This window comes from Melozone crissalis, unplaced genomic scaffold (assembly GCF_028551555.1).
Source record: "Melozone crissalis strain CALT ecotype California unplaced genomic scaffold, PUWL_Pcris_2 ptg000074l_1, whole genome shotgun sequence".
Classification (NCBI taxonomy): Eukaryota; Metazoa; Chordata; class Aves; order Passeriformes; family Passerellidae; genus Melozone; species Melozone crissalis.
In genome coordinates this window covers 181,700-201,843 of record NW_026535851.1, presented here as the reverse complement: position 1 = coordinate 201,843, position 20,144 = coordinate 181,700, and the positions used below count along the sequence as shown (strand labels likewise).

At 46.1% G+C, this 20,144-nt stretch overlaps 1 protein-coding gene across 1 annotated transcript in view; it reads left to right on the top strand.

Moving 5' to 3' along the window:
* Positions 1-15,677, top strand: part of LOC128946100 (transitional endoplasmic reticulum ATPase-like) — a 45,780-nt gene extending 30,103 nt beyond the window's left edge. Inside the window, exons 13-17 of the mRNA XM_054290004.1 lie at positions 1,396-1,608; positions 11,669-11,977; positions 13,537-13,692; positions 14,036-14,190; positions 15,572-15,677. Coding sequence (XP_054145979.1) covers positions 1,396-1,608; positions 11,669-11,977; positions 13,537-13,692; positions 14,036-14,190; positions 15,572-15,677 — 939 coding nt within the window. The remainder of the gene's footprint in view (positions 1-1,395; positions 1,609-11,668; positions 11,978-13,536; positions 13,693-14,035; positions 14,191-15,571) is intronic.
* The last annotated feature ends 4,467 nt before the right edge of the window (positions 15,678-20,144 follow it).

Below are 20,144 nucleotides of genomic sequence, written 5' to 3'. Positions count from 1 at the left end.
AAAGAAAAAAAAAAATTGAAAACCTTACAAAAGCACCTTCCTCCTCCCCCCCCCACCATAATTTCCCAATGTCATACATTCCCCCAAATCACCAACTCTCAGTCCAGCACCACCCTTTAGAATACTCAATCCTCAGTTCATGAAGAGGAGTCCTTCTTGCACCATAGGCTTCCCCTGGAAACACACTGAAGCCTCGTGTGCTTCCATGTCTCTCAGCACCGTCCGGAAAATCCTTTTGCCATCGTGACATCTTCCTTCCATACCCAGTGCTCTCACCACTGTGCATGGACCAGAGCTGCTTTTAGGGTTGTCTTTTAAGGATGCCTTGTCTCACTCCAAAAAAAGGCACAGTCTCTCCTTTGGGACATCTGTCCCCCCCATTTTTTCACCCCCTGGGGCCGAGGGGTACCCACACTGAACTCTCCCGGTTCTGAGGCACTGCCTCCCCCTAAATGCAGTCTCTGTGTCACAGGAAAAAAATGGTTCAGTCTATGGCCACACAAGAAAAGTCTAGCCAAAAGGCCAATCCGTCATCTCTCCCCCCACTCAGCCAGTCTTCTCCACTTCCCTCGGGCCTAGTCCTTGTTATCTCATCTCTTATCTCTCTTCTTATTCAGCACCAGGAGGATCAGCATTTCGCAAGGTCTCAATCATGTAAGAAAAGGGTTAAAAATTTCAGTCTCTGCCTGTCCCAGAGCTCCGGCACTCCCACGCTGCCCTGCCGGGTACCTTCTCCCCCCTTCTCCTCCTTGGCCGGCTGCTATCACATTCAGTTGCCGGCTGTCCCTCTCTCTCTCCTGGGGGGCGGTGGCTGCCCGATGTCTCTTGGTGCTCTTCCACCCTTCCATCCCCTAGGGCCTCCTCACCCCCCCATCTCTGTCCAGCCCCAGGCCTACCACATGTCTGCCCCTCCCCCGCCCAGCAGCAGCAGCTGGACGGGGGAGGGAGATCCGACCTCTTTCCCTCAAAGTCCCAAGAGAAACTCCCAGGGACGAAGCTCTGCTTTTAACCCCTGTGTGTTCTCAGAGGTGTGTCCAAATCCCACTGGCCACATCAGGTGCCAATATCAAAATCTGAGCACCCATTGGTTTGACCACAGCATCCCAGAATTCCCACTTCTTCCTGGTCAAACCAGCACACCATCAAATCCCAATCTTTCTAGTTAAGAGCCCACGATGTCATGTGGGATTCTGCCAAATGCTTTGCACAAGTCATCTCAGGTAGTGCTTCTGGTAGGAGCAGAAACAAAACTGGTCTAGTGGAAAGTGTCCCTGCCCGTGGAGTAGAGGATTTTTGAAGGTCCCTTCCAACCCGAACAATTATGTGATTCTAAGATATAGTCCTGTTCTAGCTTATATTGATAGGTTTTAATTTGTTTGTTTGGTTCTCTTTCAGTATCCTGTGGAACACCCAGACAAATTCCTCAAATTTGGCATGACCCCATCTAAAGGGGTTCTGTTCTATGGGCCACCTGGTTGTGGTAAGACACTCCTGGCCAAAGCCATTGCTAATGAATGCCAGGCAAACTTCATTTCCATCAAGGGGCCAGAATTGCTCACTATGTGGTTTGGTGAGTCTGAAGCCAACGTGCGTGAGATCTTTGACAAAGTAAGTATTTCTTCTACTCCTTGTGCTATGTTTGTGCTGAGGTACTCCCAAACCCTCTACTGCACCCATCTTACTGGCCTGGTTTTGTTTTCCCTGCTTGCACTGAGAGCAGAGGCTGCTTTTCTGATGTTAGGGTATTGTCTTGGTTTGAAAGACAAGTGTTTGCTAAGGAAGACAAGAGCCTCTCTTGGAATGGAAAATGCAAATTCCTTTCTTCCAAATTATTATAATTTTGAAATTAAGGGGCTCTCAGGCAAAGATATGAGAATAGGAGTAACAATTCTTTACTAGTATGTATACATTAAAAAACCCTACAACTTAATAGGAGAATTAAAATAAAATGCAGTAGTACAAAAAACACTGTCAGTGTCAGAATACAACCTAACACCTTGTTGGTCAGGGTGTTGGTAGAAGTCTGATTAAGTGGTGGCTGCAGTACTCCTGGAGTGACAGATGTGGTTCTGTTGAAGCAGTGATCCTGTAGAAGGGTGTAGTTTTCCTCTGAAGGTCCAGTGGTGTTGTAGAAGGGTCTGGTCTTCTGGGAATCTAGTTGAAAAAGGCTGACTGTGGTGTTCAAAATCTCAATTATATCCAGCTATGAATGCTTGGCTCCTCCCCTTGGGTGGAGCATCTCACAATGGGATGGTGTAATTTTATCAGTCATGCTGTGAGACTCAATGGCTCATTAACAGAAGATATCCCCCTGGAGGGAGGATGGGTTGTGGAAGAGATAAAGAACACTGCCCCACCTGGTTCTAACAGATGGTAATAGAATACATACTTTTGGTTACACCTTGCATTGCAATTCAAGACAGGTATTTATTCTCTTTTGCAATATAGCTATTTAGATGGTTTTCTCCTACTGGAATTTGTATCTGTTGGTACAGGATTATAAATGCCCCAATGTCTTAGCAGTGAGGTTAGCATTAGGATGGCATAGATATTCACTGCATCCCTGAAAACTTATTTGAACACCTCATTAGCCATCACCTTCTACAGTTTTTTAAAGGATGTTATGGGTTCTTCTTTTTCTACAATTGGACTAAATGATCATTGTAGGCCACTTCAAACTGAAATTCTTCTCTTCTCTTCTCTTCTCTTCTCTTCTCTTCTCTTCTCTTCTCATATATATATGGCTTGCAAAGGAGCCCACTTCCACTGCCCAGTTTCCCTGTAGATGGTGTGACCTCCTGTCCCAGGAGGTTATCTGCATGGATTATCTTGGGAATCCTCATTCCTGTGGTCAGGGAAGGTGCTGAAAGAGTAAAGTTGGTAAGAGAGTGAGACAGAAAAATTTAGGTTGAGAGGGAACCTCAGAGGCTATCTGGTTCAGCTGTTTGTCCAGAGCAGGGAGGTAGCTTGGAAATTCAATCAGATTGCTCAGGACTGTCTTGGTTTGAAAGACAGGTGTCCGCCAAGGAAGGTGGGAACCTCCTCTGGGATGGAAAATACGACCCCCTTCCCTCCAAATTACTATAACTTTGAAATTAAGGGGCTCTCAGGCAAAGATATGGGGAAAAGAATAACAGTTCTTTACTAATATGTATGTGTATAACAAGGCAAATAAACAAAACCAGAAAACCCAGTAACAGCCTTCTGTCGGCTGTCAAGCACTTTCCCCTTTGGTGTAGTTACAGTCACGGCCGGCAGGGGCACTGTTGACTCCTGGCTGGGCAGGGCAGGTGCAATAATTCACTCACGGCTGCAGGAGGCACTGTGGCATGAGCTCAGCTGTCTCTCACGTGGGTAATGGCGGGCACAGCCGGCAGAAGAGATGGAAAAGGGGCTTCCTTTACAAACTCACACGGGGGCAGTCAGTCCCGGTGCCCCTCCGGATAGCAAAATGAGCTGTAGAAGGAACCTCACAAGCAGCAAGCTGGAATGGCAGGGACAAGCAAACCCGGGGTAGCAAAGAGAATGTAACAGAAATTCCAGAGCTGTAGCAGGAGCCGCGGGGTGTCCTGGTAGGCACAGTGCTGGGTTGCAGTGTAGCGAAAACCCCAGAGCAGTGGCAGAAAAATGGTGGGGCTGGGCAGCAGTAGCTGGGCTTCCAAACACTGCCAGGAGAGGCTCCCTTGGAGGGGGAGGGGCTCGGGGTCCTGGGTTTTCCCCTGAGGCACCTGAGTAGATGGTGAGGGTTCTTTCCAGAGAGATAGGGTATTAATAAGGTCTCAGTGCGACAGCCACTCCTACAAGCAAAAGCCTCACTTGCGGTAGGAGAGAACAGTAACGGGCTGGACTCTGTAGAGGCATCAACTGTTCCCTCTGATCCCAAGCACAAGAGAGAGGGAGAGGAGTTGAGCCCAGCCCCTCACCCCCAGGCCAAAATATCGAAGTATCTCTGCCCTTCCCAAGAGAAAACCCCTCAGGTAAGAGAGTAACCAGCTGCACCCTTCCCTCTCCTCCTCCTCCCAGCCACATCTTTTGTCTCTCAAGTATTGGTGGTTATTGTCTCTTAGCAACAAATGGGACAAAATTCCATGAGAGAAAGAAAAAAAAAAAAAAGCAAGCAACCTAACCACCACCAAGGGCCCTGTGTTATGAACATGTGCTAAGGATGGAGAATCCCTGACCTCTCTTGGCCCTGTGCTAGTGTTTGAGCTCTCACATTGTGAAGATTTTCCCCCCCCTTATTTCTAACTAGCATTTTCTTTGCAGCCATTTGTGTCTCTGGTCTTTCATCCTTTTGCTGTGCGTGAGAAACAAGGCTCACTCTTTAAAATTTTTTAAAGTTTAATAAGGGATAAAAGGGACAATATCCCGTGCTGGGGTGCTTGGCAAACTGCCAAAAGCACACCGTTAGCTCAAAAAAATTCTTATATACTTTTTCATTACATTGGTTAAATGAATATTCATGAGGATTATACATACTCAAACATTCCTCTGAGTTCTTTTACATGTTCCTAGAATTCTTTAGCTTTATTCGACACTGACCCGTTGTGCAATAGTGTAGTTTTGATTTTTGGGAGTTGTGTATGTCATTTCCTCACAACGTGTATGCCATTTCCTCATAACATCAAACGGGGGATTATTGATAGCCCCAGGGTCAGTTGCAGAAGTCCTTTTCACATCCTTTCTTTCAAAGTTATTTGTGTGGTTCCTTCAATGTTATCTAATCATACAGACAGTTGTAGCTATTTCCACAAAGTTATCTAAGTTATTCTCACTATTGTCAGTCAGTTAAAAATAAAAGCATCATGCGAGTTAACATTCCATAGTCTCTATTTTAATATTTTGCGAAAGCCTAAACTACAATATATATTTATCACACTAATACATAGATAAGGTACACATGGCCAGGGAAATGGCCACAAAAGCTGACAAATTATATCAAAAACAGGTAAAAAGTGATTACAAACTGTACTACATCAAAATCGTCATTAATAATAATTTGCAAAAGCTAATACATACTAGCGAAAGCAAACAAATACATAGTTATTTATAACACTGTGCATTTTGAAGGAGGATATAGCTCCCTTTTCCCTATAACTCTACATATTAGGTAGCTGAAGACAGATTGGATTTCCCCCTTCCATTTGATATTTCTTACCTACTGATACTCAAGTGCCTAAATGTCTCGGTTTGAGACAAGTTTAGGAGAAAATGTCCTGAAAGGAACGTCTTGTCTGAAGAAGGCAGGTTTTGGCACTCCCTCCCTGTAGTGGGTTGACCAGTGGCCAAATGCCATTGCATTCACAAATATTGTCTATTCATCTTCCTCTGCTATAATTGGAGAGCAGAGGAGGGGGAAAAAACCAGTTACACTAAAGCTCATGGGGTTGAGATAAGGATTAGGAGAAAATGCTTTAGGGGCAAAATAGGCTCAAAATTTTAAACGGTATAAAGAAAACTTTATTAACAGAACTAAAAGAAGAATGATAAGAACTAAATAAACCTTTAGAACACTTTTCTTCCCCCAGCCCCTCTTTCCTTCTCACTAACAACATAAAGAGATATAACCTGTGATTATCAGTCAGTTTACCACTTCTAAAAAAGAATCTTTTTTCAGTTCATTTAAGGATAGAAGTCTCTTCTGCCAAGCCACAATAAACAGCTTCCTTGTGGTTTTAAGTTCACAGTTAAACAGTCTGCTCGTTAAAAACTTGTTTGCTTTATGAAAGTCCCTCCCACTGACTTACAGTTTTTCCCACAACTGCTCTCAAGGGCCATTTTAGCTACTGGGGTATAATTTTAAGGATGAGCTGTTCTATTACAGAAGCAAAAGTTCTCTTCTGTCTCTGGAAGTAAAAATTCTGTTATTCTATTTCTGAAAGCAAAGGTTCTCTTCATCTATCTCTGGAGGCAAAGATTCTCTCTTTTCAAGTCAGATCACAGCTTCTTTCAACATCTATATTTTCTAGTTCTCTTCTGAGCTGCAGATGAATGCTGCATCCCCCCCATGTGCTTTATGAATTACAGGGAAATAGTCTGGTGTATTATGTTCTCACCTTGGCTTGCAAAAGGTTTTCAGCTCCAAAACCGGAGCATCTCCTTTCCTCCTTTTTTCTGGGCTTCGGCCCCTCCTTCTTCACTGAACTTGGTGTCGCCCTGTTGTTTTGTTCACGTGCCTTCACCTTTCCTTTTCTCTGACTCGGGAGATTGGTGTCTGTAGGTTTTATCTAAAGTGGAATTTTACAGCACGGAAAGGGTTAATCTCATCCAGGCCCTGCATCTGGGAATTGCATGTTCTGCCTCTTGCTGCTGGTCATCTGATCTTCCCCGACGCTGCACAAGCCGCGCCGGCCCGCCTCTGTTTTCTGTTCTTTTGTCTGCAGTGCGGCAGATCAGAAGCAGACAGGCATGCAGTCTCTCACTGGCTGGGCTAGGATGGCAGTGGCCGCTCTGGCCGCATGGCTGTTTTCTGGCCCCCACTGCTCTCAGTTCCAACCATGAGGCCACTTCCTGCGCAGACTGCAGAGCTGCTCGCTGGTCTCAGCCACACGATGCCCCGTTGCGCCATGACAGCCCCCAGCAGGACGGCTTGGCAGCTTGTAGCTGAATTGGGCCCGGCCGGGCCCAGAGCCCAGCAGAGCCGGCCTGGCCTGATGACTCTGGGCGGAGCTCAGCAGCAGCAGGATTTCAGCAGCCGCGCTATGGCCCTGCCTAGCCTGGCCTTCCCCTCCTCCCGCCCGGCAGCCTGGCCATGCGGGCTCGGCCTGGCCTTACCGGGAAGGGTAGAGGGGGAGGGCCTCCACTCTTTTGAAGAAAGCAGGAAATAAGAGAGAACTTTTCACGGTTTCTCCTTGCTTAAATATGGTATTCATAGAGGTGGCTCTAGCTTCTCTAATTGGTTAATTGGTGTATCAGTTATCAAAGCCAACTAGAGTTTGGTTTTGCTAGGCACGGAGGAAGCTGTAATGTTCTTTACAGAGAGAATTACTTCTGTACCTGATGGGTTTTTTCCCTTAACTAAAACCAAGCTATTTCAAACCACAACACTCTCCCACCACTGATATGAAAGGAATGTCTTGGAGGAAAGTGAAAAAAATGTAATGCAGGCACAGGGAAAAAACAAATAATGTTAAATATTAAAACCTTCTCGCTGTGGAAAAAGCTGGTGGATTCAGAGTTCTTTCTGTAGGTGTGGCGTGGCTCCTCCCAAGGTCCAGAGCCGGAGTGCAGCATCCTGGGGCCTCCCCACTGGCTCCCGGCAATGGTCTGTTCTTGGACCAGAGCAAAGCTGAACAGTTCCAGAATGTTATAGATGAGTAATGTAATGGTTGGCTCTCACAACTAAGAGATAGATATTATGTATATTTTAAGATGTATAGTGATGTTATTGTAATATGTCCTGCCATAGTCCTCTTTCCTCTCCCTCTTGTAATAGCCTTAGTAGTAAAGGCATTTGGAGAGGGCCGGCTTATTACTAGAAGGTGCGGCATAACAACACCTGACCTCCAATCAAGGCAAAACTTTGGGAGGGGCTAAGGGTATAAAAGGCAGAGCATCCATTTTGTAGACTAATATGTGGCTGCTAGTCACAAAGACTCTCAGTGCTGCAATTTTTCCTTATTCAGTCCTTTGTTGTATTTTTTTGTTAAGGTTTAATAAACCTTTTAAAATTTTAAAAGTGAGGGTCATTTCTCACAAATGATCTCCTAGATCGTCCGAGAGACCCTTTAGTTAGACTGATTAAGATAAGACTGAGAACAAGTCGGGAGTCCCCAAAGAGAGAAGGAGGAAATACAGAGATGCCAACAGGTATACCCCCCAATAACCCACTGAGAAGAAAACAAACCTGGTAGATGTGAAAAACGCCATTCACTTGTGTTAAAATTTTAGAAGTTTAATAGTAATGAAAACAGTAATGAAAATAGTAATAAAAATTAGGACAATAAGAAACCATAAAAAGCAAAGAATTATGGGCGTCCAGATGCCTGGCACTTTGCCACACAGCACACCCTGCTAACAAAGGATTACCCCTTAAAAGCAATAACCTATTGCATATTCATGTATCTCATACATTATTCAAACATTCCTTTCACACTGGGGTGTTTCTGCTTAATTTTAGCTTTCCCCCTTCATCTTGTAAATCAATCTTCTTGGTTCCTCGAAGTCTGAGCTTTCCTGATAAGGAGGCAATAATTCTTCTCTTGGGGTCTTGTTGTCTTGTTGCTGTTATCTCTATCCAGATAGGATAATGCGAAGAATTTCTTGAATATCTTTTCCATTCCTTGAGCTAGTTACAAAAAGTATCTTGCATCACATAGTTTCTACTTTAATATTATAGCCTAAAAACTGTATTTACCACACTACTTAAAATATATTAATACAGCATAACTGTCCAACATAACACATATAGTATTCATTTTAATATTTGCAAAAAGCCAATATTATATATATCTATAACAGTAGAGATGTGACCCCAACACCAAAAGTATGCAATATTATGTCATAAAATACAATAAGAAGGAGATTGAATATATGTACTAGCCATGGTGTGAGTCAAAAGAAAAGCAGATGTATGGTTTTAACTACTCTACATCCTACTCCATCCAAAGAAAATCCTAGACTCCAGAAAAAAACCCCACTAGCTTAGAGTGTACTTTGTTTTCCTCCTCCCTTTTACCACCTCCTGCCTTCTTGTCTCTTTCTCTGTGAATACTATTTTTCGATCTGCTCTTGTAGCATAGTGTTGAGTAGTGCTGGTAGGTCATTACTGCAGTCACTTTTATTTTAAACCTTACTTAGGTTCTCTGTGAGAGGAAAGAAAGTTGGCAAAGCTTTGCTAAGCTTCTGCTCTTCCCTCGTCGCCCTGAAAAAGCTGAGTCTTACAGTGCACTCTAATGCTCTGTTTCTCTCAGGCAGTTTAGTTTGTGTACATCATCTTAAAAATGTGCCTGAGAAAATCCCTGAAATGCAGTGTTAATTTTTTAACATTTTCCCTGAAATTGTTGTTTTCCAGTTGATTTTGATGTTGAAACCATTTACTGTAGCTGTTCTCCATACAAAGAAACCTTTAGACAGGTTTACTCTTTCAGTAATTTCTGCAGTTTGTGGTGGTGGTCTTGGTATTTGTGTGCTTCAGTAGTGTTCATCTGGCCACACTTCATTTGGAAATGGAATTCCCAAAAGATGAAGGTTTCAGGTTTGAACCCAAAGTGTATCTATATTTTATGTTCTTTTGTGTGTCAGAGCTCATGTGCTTTGTTACACTGCAAGGATGCAGATGCTCATGGAATCTCTGGCACTGCTGTAGAAAACTAAATATATACCTCATAAAAGTGTACCTTGAGTCAGCACTGACAGCTGTACATCCGGAAGTGATTTTCTGTCAGACTGAACCAAACTTCTTTAGAAAACAGGAGACCTTACATTGATGAGAAGTATCTTTTAGAAATTACAGTTGTTTTCCACTCAAATTTCCATGCATAACATAGATACCTTTCCCTCTTTCAGTCCCAGATTGAATCTTGATAAAAAACTTTGTTTCAAAGTCACTGTCACCACTGCAGAGAGGCCTGAAGCTTTCCTTACTGTATCTCCAGAGGACTGTGAGCTACCCTCCACAGTAATAAAGGCCACAAATACCCCTCCTCAATTAAGAAATAAAAGGTGCCCCTTGACAAAATACAAGCTTCCAAGGCAGTGGAGTAAGGCTGTTGTTAGTTCCTACCCCAACATCCCATGATAATGTAAGGGATGAGAAACACCACGTGTACTATGCACTAGCAGTGATCTTTGATAAATCCTTCTAATCCTCTCCTTTGTGCTAGTCAAGCTCCTAGAGAAAACAAGACAGCAAAAAGTGCCTAGTTTTGCCCTTGTAGAGTGAGAGGCAAAAAGCAAGAATCCAACAGTCTCTTTTTGACCTTTCCTTTAAGACAGGCCTGTCTGTTCCCACCCCAAAGGCACAGAGGGTATTCTTTAAACGGTGCCACAATGTCCCACCCATACTTCCCTCTCCAGTCCCCATCCCCACTGTGACATCCCACGAGGAGAGACCCACGAGGGCATCTGGGGCAGGAGAGGTTGGAGAGAGTGCTGTACACGTGTGTGCTGGTGTGTACGGCTCTGTGTACACATGTGTTTTCTAGTGTGCCCAGATGTGGGTGTACACGTCCTGCTTTGCATAATGTACGTGTGTTAGTGTGCACAGCACTATTCACATAGATTTGCTGACATGTATACGTGATGTGTGCACTGCTGTTTGCATGTGTGTTAAATTACACACTCTCAGGTGTGAGTGGGTCTATGCGCAGCTCCATGCTTGTGAGTGTGCACAAGTTCTGCAATGTGAGCATGGCTCTGAGTGAGACATGCGTATATTAATGTGTATGACACTGCACATAATGGTGTACTCAAGCTCTATGTGGAAGCAGGTCTTGTGCCTGTAGGCACATGTGCATTAGTAGATACTGTACATAGGTGAGTGTCTGTGTAGCACATGTGCTGGTGTGGCAGGTTAGGTGTACACAAGTGTGTGCTGCTAGCAAGTACTGTAGTGCACAAGAGCTCTTGTGCACGTGAGCAGGTACCTGTGTGTATGTGCACTAGCTCTGCATATGTTCCTGTGTGCACACACAGGCTGGGCACACCCAGGGACATAGCTCTAGATACATAGCTGTGTGCATCCGGCTGCTGTCCCACCTGGAAAAACAGACATGTGTGTATATATGTATTTGTGTGTGTGTGTCACTACCTAGCTCTGCTGGCTCGAGTGGCTCCTGGCTGTCTGTGTAAACTCTGTTCTTGTAAGGAGAAAAAATTTTCCTCTACATATAAGTTTGCCAAAAAGTTTATGTAAAGTTGTGTATAGTGATTTCCATCAAATTTAATAGTGTTTAAGTTTCCATTAAATCCCTATAAACAGGGGTATCTACAATCGCTGTGATCCACTGCTGTTCTAACCCACGTTCCCTAAAAACTGCTGCCATCAAAATGGGATGCTAGGCCAAGTACTAAACCTCTCTGTGATTGTAATGTTTCCTAGGCCATAGTTCCCTTATGTCAACAGTAGTAACTACTTTAAGAGTAGTTGAGGCAGTGCTATGTGCATTGTCTTCAGTTTAACCCCTCAGTGGGGGGGAGGTCCCTGTCAGGTACTACTAACAACTGAATTGGCTGTGTGAACCGCTGAACAAGAGTGGACTCATGTCAACAGAATTAAAGGCCCAGTAAAAGAACCCAAAGAATAGACTATAACACCCAGACTGGGTGAGAGATAATCAAAGAAGCTCGAAGGCATCCAAAAAGTAGAGTCGAGCTTCCACCAGCCAGCTTGAAGATTGTTTTAACTAACACTTTGTGCGGGGAGTTTGAACTGTATAGTTTATGTAATTGTCCTGTTTTAATAGATGGGAATTACAAGCATCTGTTGAGGGGAAGTACACAGGGGAACCGTAAGAGGTATTGGGGCAGTTTCCTTAAGGACCAACAAGTAAAATAAAACAAGAAATAGAGGGCAAGATCGGGTTGGCCCCTCTGTTCGCCACCGAGAAGATTATAGCCCTGCTGCAGGCAGCAATCCCATAGGCATGGTAAGGTAGGGGCAAGAAAGCCATACCAGACTGCCTAGTGGTATTAACATGGAGTAATTGTTCCCATTTACTTCTTGCAGGCTCGCCAAGCAGCCCCATGTGTGCTCTTCTTTGATGAGCTGGACTCCATCGCCAAGGCCCGAGGTGGGAATATCGGTGATGGTGGCGGTGCTGCAGATCGTGTCATCAACCAGATTCTGACCGAGATGGACGGCATGTCCACCAAGAAAAACGTCTTCATCATTGGTGCCACCAACAGGCCAGACATCATTGACCCAGCCATCCTGCGCCCCGGCCGCTTGGATCAGCTCATCTACATCCCCCTGCCTGATGAGAAGTCCCGGGTTGCAATTCTTAAGGCCAATCTGAGGAAATCACCAGTTGCCAAGGTAGGATCTGTGCTTTGACTATGTCTGGCTTTGGTTTGCTGTAAGCTGTACCTGCTCCTCACAAGCTGGGGGTAGAGCAGAGGGCTGGTGACTGCTCCTTACAATCCAGAGCTGGGAAATCTTCAGTCCCTGAAGAATGGAAGTGAAGAAGTAGAGGGAGGCTTGAGCTCTGAGAGTAGGTATTAATAAAGGTAGGTGTTGGTATGTAAGCACAGCAGGTCTTTGTCACATGGTGGAGTTCTGCCCACAGTGTGGGAACAGGAAAGTCTGTTATGGCAAGATGGAAAAGATTCTTGTACTCAGAAAGAAAAGTAAATGCAGAAAACAGGTGGGAAATGGAAACTGAAGAGGAACTAGTGAAGTTAATTGTTGATGAACTGAATTGTTGCAAGAGCTATGTTCCTTGCATTGGGGGCAGGCAATAATGAAACTGATAGTTAATCAGAAAAAAACAGATGTCAAGTGAGAGCTCAAGCTATTTTATGCCAAGTTTACCTTTTTAGGTGCTGTTGGGAAGGAAAGCTTCAAAGGAGGTTGCAGTACTACTCCCTCAGTTGAAGGGAAGGAGCAGAAGATTGGTTGTCTTGGTCTGCCTGTGTATCATTCCTATTTCTAGTCTGACAGTGTTTCATTTGACTCCTTATGCTGAGACCAAAGTAAATAATATCCTAAATCCACAAGACAAGCTGCCTCTTCTTGAGGGTAACCAATGCAGAGGCATTTTTCCCCTTTACTCCACTCTTGTGATACCCCACCTGGAGTACTGTGTCCAGCTCTGGGCCCCCCAGCATAGGAAGGACATGGAACTGTTGGAGCGGGTCCAGAGGAGGCCACAAAAATACTCAGGGGGCTGAAGCTCCTCTGCTATGAAAACAGACTGAGAGACTTAAGGCTGTTCAGCCTGGAGAAGAGAAGGATCTGGGGAGACTTCATAGCAGCCTTACAATACCTACAGGAGGCTTACAGGAAAGATAGGGAGGGATTCTTTGTCAGGGTGTGTAGTGATGGGACAAGGGTGAATGGCTTCAAACTGAAAGAGGACAGGGTTAGATGGGATACTGGGAAGAAATTTTTTACTGTGAGGGTGGTAAGGCCCTGGCACAGGTTGCCCAGAGAAGTTGTGGATGCCCCATCCCTGAAGTGTTCAAGGTCAGACTGGATAGGGCTCTAAGCAGCCTGGTCTAGTGGAAGGTGTCCCCACCCATGGCAGGAGGGTTGGTACTAGATGATCTTTGAGGTCTCTTCCAACCCAGACCATTCTGTGATTTACAGCTGCTTCCCAGGATCTTACTGGGTGTGTGGGGAGTATGGCCTGCCTTTATATGTGGTTAACTTTTCCCAAAACCAAGAACCTTAACAGCTCATCTTTTCAAAATTGACCAAAGTGGAGGCAGCACCTTTATGCCATGAGATCTAAAGACATTTTGTCACCTGAGGATGTAAGGTATAAAGGACAGGCTTCTCTTAGGGGTTGTTCTTTTGTTAGGTTTTTGGAGTTTTTTTGGGTTTTTTTTTTTTTTTAATTGTTGGTTTTGTTTGTTTGGGTTTTTTTCCACTAGGACGTTGACCTGGATTTCTTAGCTAAGATGACCAATGGCTTTTCGGGGGCTGACCTGACAGAAATTTGCCAGCGTGCCTGCAAACTGGCCATCCGCGAATCCATCGAGAGTGAGATCAGGCGAGAGCGTGAGAGGCAGACCAACCCTTCTGCCATGGTGAGTGGTACACCGAGCTTTCCCCACTTATGACACAGGCAGCCCACCTTTGCCTGTGCGTGAGGCAGAATGCATTCCTCTTCATAATCCTCAGTTGGGGATGAGTGGGGTCTCAGCAGAGAGCATGGAATGGGAGCATGAGGCCCTCCTGGGGTACCTCACTGTCAGCATTGCTCAGAAAGCCAGCTCCTGATGCAGCCCTGACTTAGTCTGTCACAGTGTCTCTCTCCAGTTCCAGCTTTGGTGGGTGTTGGAGCCTCCTGATCTAGTGGGAGGCTGTGTGTGGCTGTTGGACTACAGAGCTTGGGCATGCAGCTCACCTGGTTCCTCTGTCCTGCTGCAGGAGGTGGAGGAGGACGACCCAGTCCCTGAGATACGCAGGGATCACTTTGAGGAAGCCATGCGCTTTGCTCGCCGCTCTGTCAGTGACAATGACATCAGGAAATATGAGATGTTTGCACAGACCCTGCAGCAGAGCCGTGGCTTTGGCAGCTTCAGGTAAACATGAGAAGGGCAGTGTGGCTCAGTTAGCCCCAGAACAGAGCACTGAGGCAGCTTTCTGCTGGATTGTGGGTAAAAAATTCCCTCTTACACTGCATTTTCCCTAGCATGTACAGCAGAAAGCTGAGTGTGTGGCAGATGTAGGCTGTGCTGCTGGTTGGTTTTAGCTGCTATCAGTACTCCTGAAATCCAACAACCCTTTTTCCTTTAACACAAGTGTCTTGGTTAAGGCAATTTAAGGGGAACACTCTAAAATGAGCTACCTCCCCTTATAGCTTTAAATTATCCCTTTCTACCAATAAGGAGAGACAAACATGAGTAGATATAAGTGAAAAAATAAAAGTTTACTAAAAAAACAAAACAAAAAAATAACAGTGATAATCACTAGTTACAAAGTTGCTAAATCTCGCAGAGTCCCCAGGAAGAGAAACTCAAAATGGCAGAGTAAACCCTCTGAAGATGGTGCCCTCCACAGACGACTATGTGTGGGGAAACAAAGAGAAAACAGTTTAATCTCCACCCATAAATGCAAAGGAGATCCCCCTAATTGTCCTGTGGAACAATGACAAAATGGCAGAGAGTCCTCTTTCTGGGCTATGCATTTGAGAGAGAGAACAAAGGAATCAATGTGACAAACAAGCATCCACAGTTCCAAAGCTCCCCCCCCCAAAACGAACAACCGGAGCAGGGGCAAACAAAAAGTAAAACCTGGGAAAACTACTTCTGTCCAAAAAGAGTCAATGCTGCCAGGGAGCTGACATAGGCTCTCATGGTGGCTCAGCAAGTTTCCTCTCTCTCTCTCTCTCTCTCTCTCTCTGCCTCTTCCTTGGCCAGCTGGATCCAGCCAGTGTCGGCACTGCAGCCTCCAAGCCACTGGTGTTGGTGCTGCTGTCTCGGGTCCCTGTTCTGATTGATGGGGGAGAAAAAAAATGGACTTCTGAGCACCTAAGAATGGTAGCCCAACCTCACCTGGCAAAATTCGCTCTGTAGCAGTTTTTGATTGCAAAATGCAGCTTCTTGTGTTGCTACTGTTGCTAGTAGAGGCAAGAGAGAGCTCTGCCTTCATGCCCCAACCTCAAAAAGCCCAAGAATCTCCCAGCCCCACAGTTTCATTTCTGGCCACAGGGTCTTAAGGAGACAGTAACAATCTTTGAGCACAGATGGATATGGACTACAATAACATTTTGGGTTACCCAGGACAAGTGATACCTAGAAGTCATATAAGCCTTTTGCATGATCTGCTGTAAGATTTCATCCCATTCCTCCTGCCTGTCCTACTTGTCACTGGGGTTTGGCACAGAGGGAGGGTATGGCACTGCGCTGCAAGGAGGCTTTTTAACAGCATCTCTTCTTTCCTGTCCTGCACTGCTGCATGCAGGTTCCCATCAGGCAACCAGGGCAGTACCGGTCCGAGCCAAGGTACAGGAGGTGGCAGCGGGGGCAACGTGTACAGCGAAGACAATGACGACGATCTCTATGGTTAATGCTCAGCTTGGTGGACCAGCTCCATATCAGGCCACATTGTACAGCAAAAAAAATCCAGTGTTCAGTGGACTCTTAGCTTCTTCATTCTTCAGTCAGAACAGTGTAGCTGCACACCACTTTGTACAGGGAATATTTTCTGCAAACACAAATCCAGAGTGGTGTTAGGTTGAGAGGCAGACAGTGAATTAACAAGGAGGGGAACTGACATAATTTCTGAGAAATTTCTGTGCTAGTTTATGTGGCAGAATCAGCAGCTTTAGTAAAGAATACAATGCTAGCCTGTATTAAAAAAAATCCCACAAAAATGATAAAAAATAATAAAAGTCCCACAACACTCCTTTGTGTGTGCCTGGTACAGTGTAGTTTGTGTTGTCCCTGTAAACTCCAGGTCTCGTGCTATCTGAACACTCCTCAGTCTGGTGGAGCCTATCTGTATGCATGCTTCCCTGGTGTGTTCGTGGTTGTTTTTCATTATGTCTCTTAGCCCAAGTTAACAGAAGAAATTGGTTTGGCAGTCTGTCTCTTCCCTGCTTCAATTTGGCAGGAAGCACCAACTAAGAGAGCCTGGTAGCAGGTATCTCTTGCTTCTCTGATGCTGGCCCTGAGCTGTTTGGTCTCCTGCTGTTTTGGCTCCTCTGCAGCAAAGGATTTCAGTAATCCTGGTTCTATCTGCCCTGCCTGAAGGTTGGTACAAGGGGGCTCTTGGGCTGTCTCTGAAGTTTGTGGTGCAGCATGATCCTATTATTAAAAAAGGGGATGCTGCAGCACTGTTCATCAGGCTTTGTGGAGAGATTTTTCCCCTTCCCCTGCAGTACTTTTGGAGTTCTGATGACAGGCATGTCTCTCTGCTGCCAGCTTGCCCCTTTTTTTGCCTCATACTCTGTAGTTGGGTTTTGATCATAATTCTTATGCTTCCTTTCTGGTTACAGGTTGCTGCCTTGCTCCTTGGTTTATTTTCCCTTCTCTGAACTGTACTGCTGTACTTCAGTGTTTTATATGAGAGAAGCCCTGGGTCTGGTCTCATCATGCACATAGGAGCAGTGTGGCATGCTGGATATGACCCAGCTGTGAACTGAAGGGGATAGCCTGTGTGAGACAATGGCCATAAGACTTGCAGAGTGGTCATGTGCTATTGACTTGGAGAGAGTGCAGAAACTGAGGATTTCTGCAAAGTTTAAATGTTGATTGTGTGGTAGAAGGGTGCCCTAGGCTTTTGGGGCTGAGCCACACTGAAGAGGGCAACCTCCCCTGTGGCAGGAGTTATGTGGGGCCTGAGCAATGGGAGTTTCAGCCCAAGAGCTTGGCAGACCTAGGAGAACTTCAGCAACCTGGCTAGATTTAAGGGGAGAGGGGAGACATGCAAGAGTCTTGTCTCAAAATGGTAGAAGGATGGGACTATCTGTGAGAAGGGGACTAGTGCATAGCAATTGGGAAAAAGAACACCTGCTATGGTAGAACCTGTAAGCCCCTGGGAAGTGGGGGTAGCCCCTTCTCAGGTCCTCTGTCCTGTTTAAGAGCTGTCTCCCTGCCAGCACCATTCTTGCCCTGTCCTTATGCCACCTCTGTTCTGCTTTACAGAGAAAATGTTGGCCATTGTCTGTGGCAGCAGGGTTAAGGATGGCCTGTCCCTCTCAGGCTGACACTTCCCTTTCTGGGGATAACTGGCACCTGAAAACCTTTACTCCAGGGCTGCTTCCCTGCCTGTACTTTTCTCTGCTGCTCGGTGCTCCTCCAAGCAGGGTGGATGCAGGTACTGGCTTTGCTTTCATTGTGTCCTACCTGTTCATCAGTGCAAGCCCAAGAGAGGCAACTCCAGCTAGGGAAGGAACCAGCCACCTGGGAAGGTTCTCCACCCCTGTTGGGAGCTCTCTAGGACTCTTCCAAAAACCTTCCTCAGCTCTAGTATTGGGTGAATTTCTTCCTGCCAGTTTGGGGATGTGACCATTCAGCAAGCCCCCAGCAGATCTACCCTGGCATCTCTGCTGTGGAGGCTGGGACAAGCAGTGTATAGGACAGTAGGATGTATGTGTCCCAGCTCCCCAAAGCCTTTCCTGCTACCTCTCATAATTGCAAATGCTAATTAAATCCATCACAAGGGCTTGAAATCCTCATCTTTTTTCCCTGCCACCTCTGGGACATGCTTCCATGGTTCCTCATGGGGACAGCACCCACAGTGGCACTGAGAGCATCCGCCCTGCACTGGAGCTCTGTAAAACTGCTGGGGGCCTGAAGGTGTTCCCCAAATCAACACTTGCATCTATCAGGGAGCTTGGCTAGGGTCTCCCTCACCCCCATGCATCTCCACCACCAGCAGCCCCAGTCTGTGCTCTTTTCCGGGGGCCACCCCTGCAGCAGAGACCGCTGGAAGCTGCATGGGCAAGAGCCTTTCCACAGCATACACCTCCCCTGCCCAGGATCTTGCTGGGGAGACTGAGCAGCCCCAAAGGTGCTGACAGGAGGAAGGTGCTGTCAGCTGGAGCTTGTCCTGAATGGAGCAAGATTAGTGAGGTGAGCAGCTGAGGGAGGGCCTTTCTTCACTACAGTGGTCGCCATCTTCTTGTGCCCCCTGGGGTTCCCCATGTGGCCCCACAGCTACATCCCCATGTCCTTGTGTGTCCCGTGTCCATCCCCTGTCCCCAGCCTTACAGCCAGGCTCCACAAAGGGCCATGTGTTGTGGATGCTGACAGTCTGGTCAGAAAGAAAGTCAGATAAACTTTCCCAGGCATTACTCTGGGGGAGCTTGAGAAGGCTTCCCCAGAGTAATGCCTGGGAAAGTTTATCTGACTTTGTCTCTGACCAGACTGTCAGCATCCACAATGTGTAGCCCAGCCATAGTGTATACAGAATGAAGCATTGCATCCCCTTGCCCCAGCCAAGCCATTGGCATTAGAGGTTGGTCCCTGACCCAAGAGATTGGGGTTCTGCAGCACCCCAAGTCTCTGGGCTTAGCAGGATGCTCCTGCCAGCAGAGGGCAGTGAGCCATGTCCCCCATTTGGGGTTTGGCAGCCTCTGCCCAGGCCCCTCCCAAGCGCAATGCCCATGGGATTTTGTTCAAACCATCTGCCTTTATGGCTGCTCTTGCTTGGTGCCTTATGAGCAAGCATTTTTCCTGATTTCAGTGGGAAATGTCCCTGGGTACATGTGCTGCTGCCTCTTACCCAGCCCCAGGGCCACCTTTTCTTTTTCAAGAGCTGAGCACCAGCATCTCTCCAGCCCCCTCAGGCACTCTGCCAGCAAAGAGCCCTCTTCACTGTCCCAGATCCACCACTCCACCATTCATAGATTCTCCTCAGCTGGCCCCCACTCCCGCCTTTGACAGCCACATGCTGGGAGCCCCAAGGGGATGCAGGACCCCCATGGGGTTGCCCTGGTACCAGTGAGAGACAAGCCCCTTCCCTAGCCCTGCTGTCTGTACCCAGGCTAGGACAAACACAGCCCCAGCATCTCCCATCACAACTCAGCCCAAGGAGGTATACTTTTTACTTTATTTTTTCTCTCAATACTGACCTTTAAAATATTTTAAAAAACCTTACTATAAAACATTCGTGTCTCATTAAAACTGAGAAAAACAAAGCAGCTTGTATCTGTGCACTGACTTGTCTTTTCCCTCCAGGTTTCTCTATGTCAAACTCCACCAGGACCAGTGGAGTGAACCAGTAGCATACCCTTGCCTTTCAAACCAGGTGATAAATTAAACAGTGCCTAATGAAGCCTCCTCACCCTGTGCCAGAGCTGTGGCAGCAGCCAGCCTCCCTGCCCTGTACAATGCAATGTACAACTGTACACCTAGCCCCTGAGTGACACCTGATGCTTGCCCTTCCTCCCCTGTCCAAAAGGACCCCCTGTTTCAAGTCAGTGATTCCTCCTTAAAAAAAAGGATTCCTGGCAGATTATTCCAGAGGTTTTCTCTGTGGTACTGTAGTGGAAGAATACAAAGGTCAGTCAAATGTGCCTCCCACTTTGTAGGAGCCTTCCCAGGAAAAAGGCACAAGGCAGAGTGGGCCAAGAAAGGTAAGAACTATAAAAGTTCTCCCAATGCAAATACAAGGGTTAAAAAAAAAATACTGCATTTAAAAACAAAGCCAGATTGCCTCATGCACCTCCCAGTTCCATCTTAACACCCAGAAATGCCTCCTGAATTAATTGTTCCTGTAGAAAAATATATACATGCATTTATCTTCCTAGTAAAATCCTGAAGGTTGAATACAAACACTTGAAAGATCACAGCTCTGCTCATGTTTGGCTCTACTTTTACACCCATGCTTGTGGTATGTATGTACGTACACACGCACACGTGCACACACACAGTGCACCACTCCAGGAACCACAAAACAGGCAGGGAAAAACCTTATGGAGTTTATCCAATGAGCTCTCTATATATGTGTATAATTTCAAAAATCCCAAAACACAGCAATACAAACTCAACGCATCTGAACAAGAAAGCTCCACCCTGGGCTTTACATC